General features: G+C 49.8%; 6 protein-coding genes and 1 non-coding gene across 7 annotated transcripts; 3 read left to right on the forward strand and 4 right to left on the reverse strand.

Moving 5' to 3' along the window:
• The first annotated feature begins 2045 nt into the window (after positions 1–2045).
• On the forward strand, positions 2046–2127 carry J7337_000293. Its single transcript has one exon. It is a non-coding gene; the product is annotated as a tRNA-Ser (tRNA).
• A 557-nt stretch (positions 2128–2684) lies between these two features.
• J7337_000294 (uncharacterized protein) lies at positions 2685–4509 on the forward strand (the record flags this gene model as incomplete). The annotated part of the gene is made up of 3 exons (XM_044818052.1): positions 2685–3013; positions 3058–3379; positions 3424–4509. The coding sequence occupies 3 exons, from the start codon at positions 2685–2687 to the stop codon at positions 4507–4509; spliced, it is 1737 nt and encodes a 578-aa protein (XP_044685754.1).
• Positions 4510–4587: 78 nt separating this feature from the next.
• Positions 4588–6192, reverse strand: J7337_000295 (uncharacterized protein; the record flags this gene model as incomplete). The annotated part of the gene is made up of 1 exon (XM_044818053.1): positions 4588–6192. The coding sequence occupies one exon, from the start codon at positions 6190–6192 to the stop codon at positions 4588–4590; it is 1605 nt and encodes a 534-aa protein (XP_044685755.1).
• A 924-nt stretch (positions 6193–7116) lies between these two features.
• Positions 7117–11035, forward strand: J7337_000296 (uncharacterized protein; the record flags this gene model as incomplete). Its single annotated transcript, XM_044818054.1, has 3 exons — positions 7117–10094; positions 10145–10465; positions 10513–11035. 3 exons carry the CDS (start codon positions 7117–7119, stop codon positions 11033–11035), a joined length of 3822 nt encoding a protein of 1273 aa, XP_044685756.1.
• Positions 11036–11418: 383 nt separating this feature from the next.
• ATG27 (type II membrane protein) lies at positions 11419–12547 on the reverse strand (the record flags this gene model as incomplete). Its single annotated transcript, XM_044818055.1, has 3 exons — positions 11419–11614; positions 11662–12232; positions 12283–12547. The coding sequence occupies 3 exons, from the start codon at positions 12545–12547 to the stop codon at positions 11419–11421; spliced, it is 1032 nt and encodes a 343-aa protein (XP_044685757.1).
• A 1033-nt stretch (positions 12548–13580) lies between these two features.
• Positions 13581–16633, reverse strand: J7337_000298 (uncharacterized protein; the record flags this gene model as incomplete). Its single annotated transcript, XM_044818056.1, has 2 exons — positions 13581–16246; positions 16300–16633. The coding sequence occupies 2 exons, from the start codon at positions 16631–16633 to the stop codon at positions 13581–13583; spliced, it is 3000 nt and encodes a 999-aa protein (XP_044685758.1).
• Positions 16634–17277: 644 nt separating this feature from the next.
• On the reverse strand, positions 17278–18607 carry J7337_000299 (uncharacterized protein; the record flags this gene model as incomplete). The annotated part of the gene is made up of 3 exons (XM_044818057.1): positions 17278–17677; positions 17727–17923; positions 17972–18607. 3 exons carry the CDS (start codon positions 18605–18607, stop codon positions 17278–17280), a joined length of 1233 nt encoding a protein of 410 aa, XP_044685759.1.
• Between the last annotated feature and the right edge of the window lie 50 nt (positions 18608–18657).

Raw genomic sequence — 18657 nt, forward strand, 5'->3', positions numbered from 1 at the left:
ACTCAAGACCGGCCAACATCTTCCGGACCGCCTGCCTTCCTGGCAAATGACCAATCGCTTACGGAGACCTTCTGAATGACTACATCACTGAGGAAGTCAACCAACGTCACACTATGGAATCCTCACAATTCTATTGAGAAGTATCTCAAGAAAACCGCCGAGCCTGAAGTTCTCTACGACTCATATAGCCATCCAAACTCTTCAACAAATACGGCAGTTGTCTCCAAGTTGGGAAGATGTACTTCGGCATGAAAGCTTGTCCAACAAGATTACTCACAACAGCAAATCGATGAGTCTGAAACCACTCTCACGACGGCTTCCACTCTTTCTACCATCAATCTCCCAACGTTTGGGGGCGTTACCAGATCCCTAAAGGATTCTTCTACTGCCAAGCCCATTTTATGACTTGCTTTGACTATTACCATGGCTTCCCCGTTTCCACTTAGGCCGAATATAATTCCTTGTGTGTCCTGGTCGCCAAAAGCCTCCATCAGAACTCCTTCTTCTGGCTAACGCGAGGCCGAGCTTGCAGGAGGGGGGGGGTTCGAAGACTCTCCTAACGAGGCCAATACCGAGCATCACATCTCACACTTACCAAACACTCAAAACAGATCAATATTCGATATCATTAAGTTCTTCCCAGGACGCCGGCACTAGTGAAGAGCTCGCCTATACTGACCCACCATCTTTTCAGCGTTCCAGCCACGCAGACATACCAACAGCCAAAATTTATGAAGTTTCTTTCTCGTTGTACCTTGTTCGGACCTCCTTCAACTTCCTGTGCTGTTCTTCACGCTCCAGAGCTCAAATGGATCATGAAACGCCATGGATCACCTCTGCTGGGGGTTCAGAGCAATAAGATGGCGCGTTATCTGAACTTGAAGGCACTGATAATCCTGGGTGTTCCATGTCTGGAGGCGGCGAGATTCAGCGAGAGATTGTTGTGCTTCAGGAGAAGGCGCAGCAAAAGTTCTATCGGGGGCTAAACGGGATCATGCGATCGAATTATAGGTACGAGGTCAGCAGATTGGAGAAGGTTGATGCTCGACATACCCGGACAGAGGACCGAGGTAGTAGGAAGAAGCACAGACGACTCAACCAAGGGAAAGGCTAGGGCAGTTTGTTGAAGAAGCTATTGGAAAACTACGTACAGGTGTCATTGATCAAAATCAGCTGGATTGATGTTGGCCACGACCTTAAGAAGTTGCGAGGCCAAGGTCCAGCGAAAGACCGGCCTCTCACCCACGATCGAGCTCCTACGACTACAGGTGAACGATAGATTTCACGAGATTTATACCTACCCAGCATGTCAGTAACGAAGCACTGCCGCCAAGGAACTAGATGTGAAGGCATCGACGAATCGAGTGTGTCGTTTTTCGTACCGACGTGACGGTCTTCACCAAGATCACATCGTCTCATGGCCAGTCTCTTGATCTTTTGACTCCTCTGTGTCGACCAGAAGATATGGCGCCGATCGAAGAATCTCTTAAGAAATTAGACCTCAAGACGGCATCATCGTTTTCACATAGTTGAGGAAGCATCTGCGACATCCAGAACTTCATCAAGGCTTAAATTTGGAAGTCGCGCCAACAATAATGGTCGATTCATCTGGTGTCAGGTCTTCACCACTAGTTTACCTAGGTTTCGACCTTTGATCACGAGTCGTCTCAACTATATTCTTGGGTCTACAAATAATTAATTACTTCAAAACAGGAATGAATCTAGAAGAGTTAATCAGAATACTAAGTAGTTAATAAGTCATAGCATAAAATGCAAAGCAATCTAATTTCATGTCTTCTATGGTGGTTGTTGTGAATGAAGCACCCAGGACTTGTCTCATTCGAGCTAATGCGGGCCTCGGGGGGCAAGAAAACAGCAAACCTTAAGAAAGGGTGTTAAAATAAACTCAGTAAAAGTTATCCTAAGCTTAGGCTATATTACCTGAGTCTTTTTATCATTTAGACTTAAGGTCCTGTGTTTTCTTTCTTCCCCTCGGAGGGCTACTTTTACTACGCTACACTCCTAAAGTTCATCCAATCAGCTAAGGCGCAGTGGCAGAGTGGTCTAATGCGATAGACTAGAAATCTATTCTCCTCGGAGGCGTCTGTTCGAATCAGGCCTGCGTCGATTGGTTTTTTTTTCATCTTTTGCCTGTTGTTTTCTTGATCTTCCTTTTTTGCTAGGTCGTCTTGATGTGACTGGCTGCCAATCGAGGTTCGGATGATAATTGATGGACAACTCTTCACAGCCGGCAATTATTCTAAGTTTGCATACTTATTATTCTAGCCAATTCTTACCTAATGATAGGTTTCGATTTCCGAATAGCCAAAATCCATAGCATCTGTAGACTTTTGGTAAGACGGGGTGAAACATTCGCCGCACCTCTTAGGACGGAGGCTAACTCCTGTCGAAAGCATCCGAACGTAAGCCCAGCTCCAGCAATAGGATATCAGACAAGCTACCGTATATATGTTGGCTTAGTTGACAAATCCCATACTACGGAGCATTTGAAAAACAGTGTCAGCAATTAGTTTCCCATAGGAGTCGGAGTTCATTTAATGAAGCCTCCGTTTTCTATTTCTGTTACTTCGTGACTTCATGGATTTGTCTTATAAATTGACATTCTTCCTCTGAAGATGTGACGATATCATCAGTGCAACTAGACTTGTGGTAAAGTGATCATGATGGCTTCTGCGGAAAAGAAAGGTACTGCCTCACTTTACAAAGTCGAGGCAACTAACCAGACACTCTCATCGCCACCCTCTGTCAACTCGTCAGACCAGACGAAAACAGCCCGAGAAGATGAAGAAGCTCAAACACCAGTTACTTCAAAGACAAAACCGGCTTTCAACAGAGATTATCGCTTCTGGATGATCATGGTTACTTTAGTCCTGGCAACACTCCTCGCATCCCTCGAAGCAACAGTTGTCATAACTTCTCTCCCAACCATCGTCGAGAGTCTCAATCTTGGAAGTAGTTACATCTGGGTTACCAATGTCTTTTTCCTCACCACGTAAGTTCCTCCTTCGATTTCAATACGGGGCTGACATGCTGCAGAGCTTGTGTTCAACCCCTGTTTGGCCAGCTCTGTAATCTCTGGGGCCGCAAGAAAGTCATGATGTTCATCTTTGCTACATATACACTTGGAAGTGGTATCGCAGGTGGTGCTAACGGCGGTGCTATGCTAATCGCTGGACGCGCTATTCAAGGTATTGGTAGTGGTGGAGTCACCATGGTCAACGATGTGATCATCTCTGATCTGGTGCCACTTCGATATAGAGGAAACTACATCGCTATACTTCTTCTGGTGGCCACTATTGGATTCGCTGTTGGGCCTTTCCTTGGTGGTGTTATTGTTGAGAACACGACTTGGAGATGGGTAAGTATATCCACCATACGTGCCGACTTATACTGACTTATTAGGTATTCTACCTCAATCTTCCCATAGGGGGCGTTGCTATCGCCGTTACGTACTTCTTTCTGAACCTCCAATACGATCGAAGTCAGTCTACCATGGATAAACTCCGTCGTATCGACTACATCGGCAACGCTATCCTCATCGCATCAAGCGTCTCGATTCTCATTGCCCTTACTTGGGCAGGTCCCGTTCATCCTTGGCCAGATGCTCGAATCATAGCTCCCCTGATAATCGGCCTCCTCGGCCTTGTCGGTTTCGTTATATACGAAGCCTCAGGAATTCCTTCAGAACCTGTCATGCCAATTCGCCTGTTCCCAGGTCGCACATCATCCATTATCTACATCAACACGTTTCTCAACATGTTGTTAATCCAATGGTGTTACTTCTTCCTACCGTTGTACTTCCAAGCTGTCAAGCTGTCAACACCTTCGCGGTCAGGAGTGCAAATGCTCCCCGTTGCTCTCATCGCCATCCCAGGCGCAGCGCTCTCTGCGGTCGTCCTCTCGAAATGGGGCAAGTATAAGATGCTTCACGTATCAGGCTTCTTCCTCATGACTCTCGGTGTTGGCCTCCTCGGTCTTCTTCACGAAGATAGTCCTCCTGCGGCTTGGATTCTGCTGCAGTTCATTCCAGCTATCGGCTCTGGCTTCCTTCTGAATACCCTTTTGCCTGCTTTTCAAGCCGCGACTGATGAGGAAGATCAAGCTGCTGCAACGGGTAACTGGACTTTCATGCGTTCTTTCGGCGCTGTTTGGGGCGTAGCAATCGCTGGATCTATTTTCAACACGTATACGAAGCAGTATTCGCACATGATCGATAACGAGTTGGCGCGGGAAAGGCTCAGCTCAGGAGATTCTTACCAGAGCGCGACACGAGCTTTCGTTCTACAATTTGACGAGGTTGTTCAGACTCAAATTCGACATGTTTTCATGCTGTCTTTGAGTAAAGTCTACGTCATCTCTGTAGCATTCGGCGGGCTTGCTTGGGTACTATCTCTGTTTGAGAAAGATATTCCACTACGTAAAGAGTTGGATACACGGTACGGTTTGGATGAGAAGGCACCCGCTGAGCAGAAGAAAGAGGACGCATAGCCATAGTATCTAATTTTTGCTTTTTGTCAAAGCCCGATTGAGCCCTTTTGTATTCTAATTTTTCTTCTCCTCTCAAAATTACAAGAATTCTTTAACAGCCTCCCAGAAAGCCTGGGGATTCTCTGCCATCGGAAGATGTCCTGTTTGAGGTACAATCTTCAACTCGGCACCGTTATCGCCAAGTAGTCCCTTGCATGCATCCATAGCCTTGACGAGAGCACCCTTGGCGTCTTCCTCTCCAACGGCAAACAGGCCAGGTACCTTGCAGCCACCCATCTTAGGCTTGAGGTCGTAATCCCAGAGTGCTGTGTTGCTGTACTTGAAGCCCTCGACGTCATTAGCAACGACAATCTCCGTCATCCACTTGACGGTCTCAGCGTTGGTGGAGGGATGGAACCATCGCTGGACAGTCTGTCCAGCGAGCTTCTCGATACCCTTGCCGTTATCCTCCTCAGCTAGAGCAGTGCGATCCTTCCACGCTTGTGTGTTGGCAGCGCTGGATGTAGGGTTGAAGTCACAGGCAATAAACTGCTGAAGACGCTCAGGGTACTTGATGGCAAAGTTCAGGGTCGTAACACCACCCATTGAAACACCAATAAGAGTGTGCAGCTTAGTGATGCGGAGAGCATCAAGCACTTCTCGAATGTCATCAGCCAAGCGATCCACTGTGGCAGCTACGGGAGGCTGAGGCACGGCATGTCGGCCACGGGTATCATATCGGAGGATTCGAAATTCAGGGCGCTCTCGCTTGAGGATTTCTACAAGGGGATCCCACATATGCAGCGAAGTCAACAGAGAATTGCAGAAAGCGATTGTAGGAGCCTTGGGGTCTGGGTTACCCTCCAATCGGTAGGGGATTACCAGTGAATCCGAAGTTGTAATGTAGGAGTTGATAGCCGCGTTGGGGCCAGGCGTGGTAGATTGCTTGGAGTCCGGGGAGGTGAAAGCAGCTGTCGACGGCAGCTTTGATAGCGCTTCCAGCTCTCGAGGAGCAGGTCCAAAGACGTAGAACAGAGAATATGTTCTTCGACCCTTGGAAGCAACAAAGTTGTCAAACACTTTGGTGCGCCATGGGGTGTCCATCGAGGCTTTGTGCTCCGGCCCACCCTGGCCATTCTCCTTAGCATAGTCATGCAGCGCAAGGAACGTCGTCTTGCCCTGGCCCTCAAGATACGAAGTCTTGAAGGCGCGCGAGCGCAGCCAACCAGGAACCTTGGCCAACATGGGGATATGCTCCTCAACCAGCCACTTCTGATATTCCTCTGCAGCGCCCTCAACGTCCTTGAGCTCAATTGTGACAGCGGTAGTCTGCAGACCCTCGGCCTCTTCGTCGGTCAACTTCTCAAAGGGCACGAACTTGTCAGACTCGTTGGAATGAACTAAGTCCCAGAAATATCGTTTCACGTCAACTTGGCCAATGGTCTCGGCTTCTCGAGGAGATCGGTTCGCTCGCAGTGTGAGGTATGTCTCGGTCTCAAGGTGTGGCATGGACGTGACGTCGTAGGCAGCGAGATAGGTGGGTTCTTGACCATCCGTCGCTTTATATCGAAGACCGTTGGAGAAGATCTGAGGAAGACGAAGTCGGGTCGGGCCGTGCTCGTTATTATACCACTCGTGGAATTGGTCTAGAGACAGCCCAGGCTTGGGCTGCATCGTGACGTAGAGGTTACCAGGAGGAGACATTGTGATCGTGCTTCAAATTGAGAGCTGTAGTTGAGGAGAGAAGCTCAATGTGAGGTTGTCCAGTCATTATAAAGCGCCCTCAGGCCCTTTCGGAAGAACGATTTACATGACGGGAGGTGGAGCGGGAGTTTTCGATTCGGCTCGGCAGATGGAACCGGGAACGTAGCGGGGTGTACACTGTAGGTATAAATGTTTACCCCGCCACTCACCGAGAGGTCACCGTGAATACGGGGTCCACACCGGGAGCACACCGAGAGGTCATCGCGACCTAGCAGCGAGCGCGCAGCTACTTCGCATCGAGCCCATCTATGTGAATGTACTGTGAAGATAAGAAATCCATGGCAGCGCAATATTGCGCCGTGTCATTTTAGGGCATTTGTGTATGGCCCTCGCCTGCAATTGTCCATGCCAGTGCTGAGCAGTGCTTAACTCTGCACTTTCTCTCATTACGAAGCCATTGATTGTTCTGTGATATGTTCGGATTCCTCTCTCTCTTTCTCCTCCTCACTCTCTCCGTTTCTCTCTCTCGTTCTTTTGTCTGGCACTGTATATTATACCAGGATATATCAGCAGTCGGCCTCCCGCATGAAGTATCCCGTTCATCCAATCTATTGTTCCCGTCGGTTATCACAATCTGCATCTATCCACATCGAGCGACACTGAGGACTCGATCTCGTACATAGCGCCGCCAATCAACTCATTTGCCCGCCTCTTGAAACATTACAATGTGTCCATTGGGATGCGCTAGGAAGCTCATGTGAGAGTCAGCCGCCACATGCGGACGTGCCAACGAAATTAACGGTTTTCAGACCTCGCATCCTGTGTCAAATACATTCAAGTCACCTTTTCTGTTACTCTTCTGTTTCTACTCGTGCGCAAAGTTGTTGAACCACTCAAGGCTGGCGGCCTGGTTCGCTTGCGACAATGGAGGTCCTTTGTCGAAATGTCCCTCAGGACTTGTCAGAAGAGGGCTTCATACAAGAACTCATGCCATTCATGAAAGCTTTGAACATCACGGACTTTTATTGCGAAAAGCCAAAGGGAAGGCCCCGAGCATGGATCAAATTCCTCAGCCCCGGCGATGGCTACTCGTTTCTTGAAAGACACGGCAAACAACAGCGTCACGACCAACCACAGAAGGAAAACATCAACCCCCGATATCCTTTCAAGACCAACTTCAGACCAAAGGATACACCGCGTCTACATATTCTCAAGACAGCTGTGTTTGTTGAGAAGAGTACTCGCGCTCTCGACAAGCATTCCATTGCACATCTCAAACATGAACGCGAAAAGAAGCAACAAAAGGCTGCTGCTGCCGCCGCCGCTGCGGCTACCACCACTAAAGACCGGCAGGCTCCAGATAGAGCCTTCATTATCAACAGCATCAGTTGTGGTGGCAACACTTTTCGTGGTCCTGAACAGGTAATCACCTTCATTGAGCACAACAATCTGATCCTGGTCGGCGACGTTATTGGCAAGTTCACGCCGCAGTGGTTGACAGTCTACGACGAAGACGGATACCGTATGGATTTTCACAATGACACTATTCAGGATCTTATTGCTAGTCGCAATGATGCATCCATCACCTTGGTCTTGACTGAACCTCCAAAAATGTACTCTCCTCATAAGTCAGACAATCCTAATCAGGCGTGGAAACGAGTACAGGGTTTGGTCAGCTGGGGGCTCATTCGCGAATACTCGTCATCTTGCCTTGTCTACCGCATCTTCTTCACTTCCTTAAACGACATGACCGAAGTCCTCCGGTCTGTGAAGCATCGAGATATTCTCGCCGTCACTTATCACGATCTCCCATCCGTTCTGTGGTCATACATGGAACCAGAGAGCAACCATTTCCTCGGCCGCCAGCAATTTACAGAGAAGGCTAAGCGCCTGCTGGCATCAGGAAATGTCCACTTCGCTCTCCTCTTCCAAGTCCAAGCTCTGGTCTGGAACAACTACATCAACCCCGCGAGCGGCATAGAACTGCTACATATCCTCAATAAGGTCATTAAGGATGCTAAAGAGAAGAAAGTTGCGGCTCCCGTCACTACCGATGCCATGAAGACACTATTGCAGAAAATACCCTACCCTTGTCCTGGCACGGATCCCAATGAGTTGAATGTTGTCACATTGATGGCCAGCATCATGGATAAAGAGTTTGAGGCCAGGGCGGAGAACCCCAAGCGTGACAGAATCTACGGAGCCAAGATTCCAGATCATCAGATCTATATCTTCAAGGCTACGGTGACGCCCACGCGTGTTCTTCTCTCTGGTCCCGAACCCGACAGCAAGAACAGGGTGTTGCGAAAGTATCACGAGAACAATGACTACTTCTTACGCGTGCTCTTCTGCGAAGAAGATGGACAGGACCTCAACTTTCATCCAAAAGTCGATAACGAACCAATCTTTGCCAGGTTCCGTAATGTCATGGACGAGGGCATCACGATCGCTGGCCGAAAGTTTGATTTCCTGGGTTTCTCCCATTCATCTCTCCGTTCTCACTCCGCCTGGTTCTCTGCACCTTTCACGGATTCGAACTTTGAGCGCCAGACTCCTGCAGCTATTCTGCAAGCCCTGGGAGACTTCAGCGAGATTCGAGTCCCGGCAAAGTGTGCAGCACGAATCGGCCAGGCTTTCTCAGAAACACCATATGCAATCCCAATCCTTGAAACTGGCATAAACTGTCGGTTCATTCCAGATGTCAAATCTGAAGATGGAACCCGCGTATTCAGTGATGGTGTTGGAACGATCTCTAGAGACGCGTTAGAAGAGATTTGGCCTTATCTTTCAATGCGAGCTGCGGCGCCAACATGTCTTCAGATCCGCTGGGGTGGTTGTAAGGGAATGCTTTCTCTTGATACCCGACTCACAGGGAAAGTTTTCTGTATTCGACAGGAGTCAATGATGAAGTTCCCAAGTGACGATCTTAGAGAGCTCGGCATTTGCGACGCTTCATCTAAACCTCTTCGACTCGTTCTCAACCGCCAAATGATCAAGATCTTGGAAGATATGGGGACGTCTAATGACTGGTTCTTCAGACTGCAGAATAACGCTCTTGACATACTGCGCAACGTCACAGCTGATGCGACCAACACGAGCTATTTCCTGGACTATCAGGCTATCGGCGTCAATATGGGACTGCCCAAGTTGGTCAAGCAGTTGCACAAGATGGGCATTGACTACCGCCGGGATAAGTTCCTCAAGTCAGCGGTTGAACATGTTGTCTTGCGAGAACTGAGATTGCTGAAGCACAAGGCCCGCATTCCTGTTGATCAAGGAGTGACCCTTTTTGGTGTCATGGATGAGACGGGTTACCTAAATGCTGGTGAGGTCTTTGTCACCTACGACAAGACACACGGCGTTTACAGAGGTCGTCGTATCAACTCCACGCTGAAAGATGGCCGAATCATTGTCACACGCTCACCAGCTCTTCACCCAGGAGACATCCAGATTGTCAACCAAGTGACCCCTCCACAGGGACACCCTCTACGTAGCTTACAGAACTGTATCGTCTTCAGCCAGAAGGGTGAGCGAGATTTACCTAGTATGCTGAGTGGAGGCGACTTAGACGGTGACCTCTACAACATTATCTGGGACCCAGAAGCATTGCCCGAAAAGTACTACTTACCAGCAGACTACCCAAGAGTTACGCCAAAGCCACTAGATCGCCCAGTCAAGCCCCAGGACATTGCCGACTTTTTCGTTAACTTTATGCGAACTGATATCTTGGGCATGATCGCTACAAGACACGTCGTCTTGGCCGATTATTATGAAGAGGGAACGACACACCCTTACTGCATTTCCCTTGCGGGCATGCATTCTACAGCCGTCGACTTCTCCAAGACAGGCATCCCTGTCGATGTAAAAGATCTGCCCAGGAACCCTCCATTCCGTCCTGATTTGTAAGTCCTTTCTGCCTTGCTTAGCAGAAGTATACTGATATATTCTGCAGCCTTGCAACGGCACCGCCTCTGAAGATGTACGAAAAGGGTCAGATCGATCATCTGCATGACGAAGATGAAGATGACAACGCTGACGATGGCATGGCTCGTTACAAAGCAAAGTATTACGAGTCTGACAAAATTCTCGGTCGACTCTATCGAAATGTCGATGAGAAGAAGATCTGGGATGAAGACATCCATCGGATTATCAAAACAGCTGGACCCTCTGTTTGGGATCAGTTATTAACCGTTGTTGAAAGCGAGGTAAACAAGTATAAACTTGACGTCGACTGGACACGCAGGTCCAACGAGGCGTGGAAAATTCGAGGCCTGTAAGTTGCAATATCCTTCCACTGGCTCAACGTGCTAACAGTCTCAGCTACGAGTCGACTGTCACCGACAAGATGTGGCACTTTTCAGAAAACCCTCGTGCGCCTCTCACAGAAGTCGAAGTCTTCTGCGGCTTCATCCTCAACAAACGCGGTGCCCAAACACGCCGCCAAGGCGACTCATCTATCAAACTAAAAGAAGAAATCGACCGCATCATGACATTGATCGTCAAGCAGATCCGCGATCGCGGTGTAGGTGACGGCGCAGAGACCCTCAGCACAGCCACCGACGCAGACGCAGCTCCTTCGCGCTGGAGAGAAGACGTCGTGGAGCTATGCTGGGCCTGCGTAGCAGTTGCATGTATCAGAAAGGAATCTGCACCGATAGTGTACCACGGAACGGGTGAGCTGGAGAGTTTCAGAATTGTGGCGGCTTGTTGTCTGCTGAAGGAGCTGAATAACCTGGCTAGGAAGATGGAGATCAGCGCCGGGGGAGGCTTTGTTGGTGTTGGGCGTGGATCTAGGGGAGGACGTGGGAGAGGCGGTGCCGGTATGATACTTCCCATACGATGATTGAGATTCACGAGATGTACATGCGAGATGTGGTAGATACCAAGACTGCAGAGCGGAGATATGAAGGTTTTTGTAAGAGTTATGTTAGAGCTGGCTCGAGAAGTCGACGATAATGAATAATGAGCATACCTGTTCCATGAAAACACGTTTTCTATAAAACAATTAACAACACTGGCATAGACCATCAGGCGGATTCAGTTGATAACACTGCTTGATAGCATCTTGATCTAAACACTGCTAAGAAAACCGAAACCCGCGAATTTCAACCTATGTATACAATTCCAGCTAGATACAACTAGCGTGAGCGCCGTACCATTTCCTCACACAGCCCAGCCCAACTCAGACCTATAACGATACACACTTGCTGTCAAAAAGAAACCCGCCTAGACCGCGCTGTATCCTCCTCGACTTCCTGTTCCCTGCACCGTGTTGAGAACGCGGCGGATCCAATCCTTAAGTAGATAAGGAATATCGCGGATGGTGTCGCTGTGGGGGAGAAGATCCCAGCCTCGAGCGCCGTAGCGCGTGAAGTTGATCCAGGATGAGAAGATGAGGTAGCCGGCGATGCCCAAGAAAGCACTAAATTTGTTAGGGATTCGTAATGGAAGCTGATTGGGGTCACTCACATGATAATGAACCAGGTGAAGAAGCCCCAGTGGGAGCTTGAGGTGTCATCATCGCCACTACCGCCGTTGTCCTCCGGCTTTTCGCAAGCATACTTAGTGTACCACGTCAAACGCAAAACCTTGGCTTTCTCCTCAAGATCAAAGCTATTCCAGATAAGCGAAGCATTGTCATGCTTCAGCTGGTGCTCGATCATAGACTCGCCCTCATCCTTATCATCATCACCATCCCCTTCCTTCTTATCGTCGTCCGCTCGCTTCTCGTACTGGTCCGAAGTAACCCACTCGCCCTCTGTTCCCTCCTTCTTAGGATCGCATAGGAACTCGATAATGGCCTTTTGTTCGACCTGCTTAATATCACCCTTTTTGAGGGGGTCTCTGCCTCCTGTGAGGACTAGTCGCACGCCCTCTTTGTCCTTATCGGAAGTTGAGTCGCTTGTCTTTAGTCGCGTGGGTGTAGCATCGAATCGAGAGCCGCCGACGTTTTCGAGATTTCCTGCGATAGCGATGATACTCGTAATCTCATCCTTCTCCTCCTTCTCGCCAGGCTTGAGAAGGTGTGTAATACCGCAAACTGGATGTGTTAGTCAGGACTCTGTTATCCCTAGCAGATCTTGTACATACCTCGAGTGCCGTTTGGACATTCTTCATCCTTCTTGCCGCCCTTCTTCTTCAAAGGCTTGCATATATCTAACGTATAAGTTGTGTTGTAATGTTCAGGAGGACTGGGCTTAAACCGCGTCGTCAGGACCGAATGCGGTCCACCGAGCTTAGAAAGATCAAAGGTATGGCCATCTGCGCGAATCTTTCCGCAGTCTAGAGTTTCTCCCGCAAACACTGGGGCTGCCAGCAAAGGCAGTAGAAAAGCCAGCAGATCCGGCCGATGCATCGAGAAGAACGTTGATAGATGAAGGCAGAAGTTTGATAAAAAAGAGACGGTTGCTAATCGATGGTGCCGAGATGAATTACCGATGGAGTGGTGGTATCAGAAAGTGCCGTGTAAGCTTAAAAGAAAGAAGAGACTCGATAGAATAGATTACAAGCGCGTGCCTAGAACAAGCTGTCAAGCTGTGCTGTGCTGTGCTGTGTGATGTGATGTGATGGATTGGTCACGTTGCCTTGAGCTATCGCGGGTTTGCTAGCGTCATATGAAGCTCCTGTCGTCTTGGCGGTTGTGTCATTGCGCTCAAGGTAGGAGCCCGGTTCCACAAGCACGTGACAGTCTCTGGAGCTCACGAGTCGCCCGCCTAGCTAAACCACATGGCAATATCATTACAATCCCGGGGTAATACTATTGTTTCTTTTCTTTATTTTCTTTTTATTCGTGGTCAATTCTCGGGCTTCGTAAAAGAGATAATGCTATTTTTATAGCCTTGACCCAGTAACAACTAATAAATAGGACCCAGATATTCCAATAACAGCCACAAAAGTATCAACTATAAAGTCTCTGGCCAGACTGAAATCTCAATAAACTTAATCAATAAGGTTACCTTTAGGCTACAGCATCTCAAGCAACTCTAATCAAGATGAACACGTCGCCTGACCAGCTGAAGAGCTACAAAAAGCTCGACTGACAGGGTCTGCGACTCACCCACAACCTTGACAGAGATAATGCTATGATAGACCATCCCTCATAATAATACAATCAATACCTTCTTCCAACCTGAGCCGTTAACACCAAGAACAGCAACACTTATCACTGTGCTACCTTGTCCAGAACCAAACAGCCAAATGAAAAAGAAAGAAACCCTTGAACCTGGATGGAAACCTTTCCGAGGGGTATAAACCTGCCCAAACTCATAAACCGTGTAAAAAGAGCATGCTGGTCCAACCTGAACTCCTTTGATGATCGAATCCTCTGCTCCTGTTTGCCGTGACATTAATTCTGCCCACTATTATCTTCTCAGGTCTCGTTCGCGACATCACATTCCCTGGGGACCGCCCATCATTCCATTCATCCCCTGCATTTGCTGCTGCATCTGTTGCATCTGCTGCTGCTGCTGCATTTGCTGCTGTTGCATTTGCTGTTGTTGTTGCTGCTGCTGCTGCTGTTGCTGCTGCTGCATCATCATTTGTTGTCGGCGCTGCGCCATTGACGCTTGCACAAGACTCTGAGCTTGCCCCATACTCTGTGTCTTCATCTTCTCGATCACGTCTGGTGGAATATGCTCTTGGCCACCGTACTTCTGGGCTACTGCTGGCATCATCCTATTAAAAAGCAGCCTGGCCTGGTGTTGCATTTGTGCCTGAATTGGATTTTGTCCCATTTGTTGCTGAACTTGCTGCTGCTGGGCCTGTTGCTGCTGCTGAGGGCTCATCATGTTGCCCTGCTGTTGGGCTTGCTGCTGCTGACGTTGCTGCTGCATCGCCTGGAAAGCTTGCAGAGTCATACCGTTAGGCATCATCTGTCCGCTAACTTGACGCTGCATGGGACTATTACCCATCTGGCCATTAACTTGGTTCATGCGTATCATCTGCTGGAACTGTGCCTGCACATGAGGAGGGAACGACCGTATCTGGCTGCCCGACATGTTTTGCATTTGCTGGGCATATTGAGCCGCCATCTGCTGCTGCTGCTGCTGTTGGGGGCTCATCATGTTACCCTGCTGCTGTGCCTGTTGCGAAGCAATCAACTGCCTTTGCATTGCTGCCATCATCTGCTGCTGTTGCTGAGGGCTCATCTGGCTCATGTTGCCACTGTTAAGACCGTTTTGCATGGCCATCTGCTGCTGTTGCTGCACAGCGCGTTGTTGTGCCAATTGAGCCGCAAATTGTGGGTTCATTTGGTTCATGCCCTGGCCATTCATCATCATGCCTTGACCAGGCTGCGAGTTCTGTGCCATCATAGCTGGTGGAGGACTTGCCTGGCTCATACGGGGAGTTGCCACCATGGCAGGCCTGTTGATCGGAGTACCTTGCGCCATGTTGGGTGTTGAATGGGGCATTCTTGGAGTGCCAGAGGGATGGCTCTGTTGACTACCCCTGGAAGACATGTTATGAGCCATCGGGACAGACATAGCTGCGGCGTTTTGCACGACAGAAGACGGCCGAGGGGGACTGTTGGCCATTCCAGAGTTTGTCTGCTGCATTGGGACGCTGCCGACCATAGGAGACGACATATGCTGAGGTGTACCTTGGCCAGCAACTGGAGAAGATGCGGGTGGTTGAGTGATCTGAGCCTGGAAGCGGGGCTGTGCTTGCGGAGGCATATTATTAGCCATTTGAGGCGTTGCCACAGTTGTGTTATTGACTCCGTTGGTGACGACATTGTTCTGAGGATGACCGTGCTGTGGTTGGTTCCCGTTAACTCTCTGAGCATTTTGGTTATTCTGGCTGTTCTGATTCGCCACTTGGGCGCGAGCTTGAGCTTGTCGCTGAGCTTCTGCCTGTCGCATCTGAGCTTCTCTCGCAGCGGCCTCCCGTCGGAGTCTTTCTTGTTCAGCATTTTTCTGAGCCATCGCGACCGCATCTTGCTGCTGCTGCTGTTTCGCTTGTTGCAATTTCCTGTCGTTCTCAAGTTGCTTAAGCTTCTCTTGTTCCTTCTTTTCGGCATGTTCTCGAGTAATGTCAGCCAAAACCTTGAATCGTTCGAATCGAGGCTCGAATACCGATGCGCCGCCTGAGGCATCGCCATCGGTTGTACCACCATTCTGCGCTCCATTCGCATTTGGCGCAAGACGCTCGTCGGCGACCAGCATGAAGCGTTCCGTCTCTGCAGCAGCGGCTTCGTCCGCAGCCATCTCGGCGACAGTTCGCTTGCGTGTTTTGGGCTGAGGTGGAGCTTCTGCATGCTTGGGGTGGCTCATCGCCTCCAAGAGGAGGATTGTTTCTTCAAGATTCTTGGTAGGCTCAAGCACCAATGGCGCATTTGTTGCCAACAGGATCTGCCCCTCTGCAGCATGAATATTACTGCTGTCAAGCTCTGTCTTTTCACGCTTCTGGCGTTTTGCGGGTGGCGGCATGCTACCGGCTGTAGGTGTCGGGGGAATAAGAGACATCGGGGTGGGAGGTTGGCCAAGGCCATCACCCTGTCCTCGCGGGGTAGAAGCTTTTATTAACAGGTCCATCTGTAAACTTTCGGGCGTCGGGTGGAGCACCATGGTAAAGACTCGTGGCTTGGTCGCTCTGTCTTTTTGCTCTTCTGGTGCTGGCATGACTGGAGCATTTTCCTTTTCTGCCACGTCATTCCCTTTTGAGTTGACATCGCCATTTGACAAACTTTCTTTAGGGAAAGGAACATTCGGTGATGGTGTGAGACATTGGTTGTAGTTATGAATAGAAGACGGCATCATGGAACCCTTTTCTTTTGTGGGTTTGGCAACGTTCTTCGCTTGCGCAAGAGACTTGTGGTCGTGAACTTGAACAATAAGACATCCATCATAGAATGGCACACCGGCATCAGTGAAGTAGGAAAGAAGATCATGGGGGATCGTCCGGCTTCTGACGTGGTCGAGAAATATCTTCATCGGTGACTTGTACGGAAACACGCCATCTTGGTTATCGAATCGGAAATGCGTTGTGTGTAGATGGCAGACAAGAGAGGGAGGCCGACCGGCGAATTTGTTTAGGATATAGGAGTCTGTGACAACTTCATTACTGTTAGCATTACGCAACAACACGATAGGTCAGAACATCGCATACTGTAGGGTCGAGGCTCCGCGTCGTGACCAGAGTGGTCTGCCGCTAATGACGCTGATCGTAGGCCAGCACTATTCCTAGAGTGCCGGCCCTGTAATTGAGATGCGGTTTCTCGTCGGGCTCTGTTGACAGGTCGGACGGTTGATGCGGTAATGGCTCTGTCGCTCGCCGAATGCGGCGGCTGCTTGGCACTCGGCGGAGGTTTCTTTGCCGACATTGATGGTGATGGTGATGATTTTGAGGATGCTATAGCGCCATTCGTCTGGATTCCAGGAGGCACTGGGCGCTTCACTTTGTTGGCGACATTTTGATGGACTATAGGTCCAACTGGCGCCATCGTGTTGTGGTCGCGCTGCGCAGCGGGGGCTAGCGGTTATGACGATATCTCGGCCGATGTGGTCCGCTCGACTTTGGTGGAATATTTACTCAGGTCGCAAACATGGATATTGTAAGGGAAACGGCACGATGCGGAATTCGAGGATGGTTTGATTAGAATAGGCTGGTCGCACGTCGACTTGATGGATGATGCGGAGTTGGCCGCGGTAGTCTCACGTTAGGGGCGCGAGTATCTCAAAGAACCGCAAATCGAGAACAAAGAGAATGGTCCATCAGAGGTTTTTCAAGTAGAACAGAGCCGTCGATTTCTTTGTTGGTGTCGTTGCGCGGTCGCTGAAGTCGGTTATTAATTCGATGATGGTTCACGCCTTGTCGCCATATCACGGGTGCATTCCCTTGGATGAGGTCGGCTCGATTACGGAAGATCGCATCACGTGATGGGACTTGAACAAGCGCATCACGGCAAAGGTAAACGCATTGTAAACGCATAGAGGTTTACACTCAAAATTCAATACTTTCCAAATAAGGTAGATGAAATCATTGAATAAATACACGCGTGCTCGTGTCTGTAAATAACCCTAATAGCATATACTAAAGTCCAAAGCTCATGGTATTTCGTGCCAGATTGCGCAAGACGCGTTAGTTTCACTCCTGGCCCTGAACTCGACGCGCCCAATCATCATTCAGCCTCATACTGTCGACAACCACAACTCCACGTCCTCGTCCAACTCGTTCAGGGCGCTGCCACCATTCCTGGCTCTTTCCGGCCCTCTCGGCTTCAGACTCGCTATCTGCCAATCCACCAGAACCACCATCAGCTCCAACAACCAGAATGACGTCATGTCGAAGCCAGGTCTGGAGGGTGGTGATAATGCTGCCATCCTGACCAGAGAGAGCCTTCTGGAGATAGATGACTTCTGGCTGGAGGTGTCGCAGGATATGGACGTGGCCGTTGGGTGTGGTGAATGGGAGAACCATTGTCTCCTTTTCGACCAAACTTAGAGCCTGTGAGTAGATGGAGTTAAAAGAAGGGCTTGCGGATTCACTACGAGTTGTCAGCAACAGCACGATTCAATAGCGCAAGTAAAGCATACAGCTGGTTCTTTGACTCTTCAGCTGGGGTTTGAACTTGATCGTGTCCAATGTTAGAAAATGAAGAGCTCAGCGAAGTTGGCGGAAGGTTACTAGTAGCAGTATCCATAGCAGGTTCCTTCAAACCAGGAGCGTAAATCAGAACAAATAGCTTAACCTTGGAGTGATCGATGTTTCGAGGGATGTGGGAGAGGATAGACTGGAGCGTGTTAGTGCGCGACCTCGGAGAACAGTCTGATCAACTTACAGCGTGCTCGTGGAACGAATCCTCCTCTTCAGGCACGGCGCCTGTCTCGGCAGACACCACAATCGCAACCGTCTTGCGTCGCCTATTGCCGCCGACGAGTGGTGACGACGTATCGGCGGGCGCTCGTTCTTTCTTAGCATCTGCTTCCTCTTGCCAGGGGTTGGTATCGTCAAAGGGGCTCTTGTCCTCCTCGCGAATGCTAGCCAAAGCCTTGCCCATAGCTGCACTCGCAGCTGCGACACCAGCCGCCACAGTCTTACCTGTCGAGTCAAAGAACTGCTGCGGGCTCGGTGTTCGCCGTAGAGCACCAGACATGCGCGAGCCCCAGCCTCCGCCGGCCGCATCTTCGTCCGCCGGCGCAATTCCTTGGCTCTGGCCATCAGGTCGTGGTGGTTTCTCGGGGCCCTGAAAATCGCGCGAATTGATATCTCGGGAACCGTGGGGTTGATTATCACCTGTGCGAGCTTGGTTGCCGTAGTCTAAGCCGTAGTGCTCGTCTTCGTCATCTCCGTCTTTTCGCTGGCTCCAAACCCAAGCAGCCACACCTACAGTAGCAACTGTAAGAGTGACTGCGAGAGGGACCCAGTGGCTCCAAACTCCCCGTCGCGACCGCGACGATCCGTGATCGGGCGACATTTACGCGGCGCACTGTCGCATTGCTAGGTGGAGGTGATGACGCCAATGGC

Source organism: Fusarium musae, chromosome 1 (genome assembly GCF_019915245.1).
Source record: "Fusarium musae strain F31 chromosome 1, whole genome shotgun sequence".
NCBI classification, from domain to species: Eukaryota; Fungi; Ascomycota; class Sordariomycetes; order Hypocreales; family Nectriaceae; genus Fusarium; species Fusarium musae.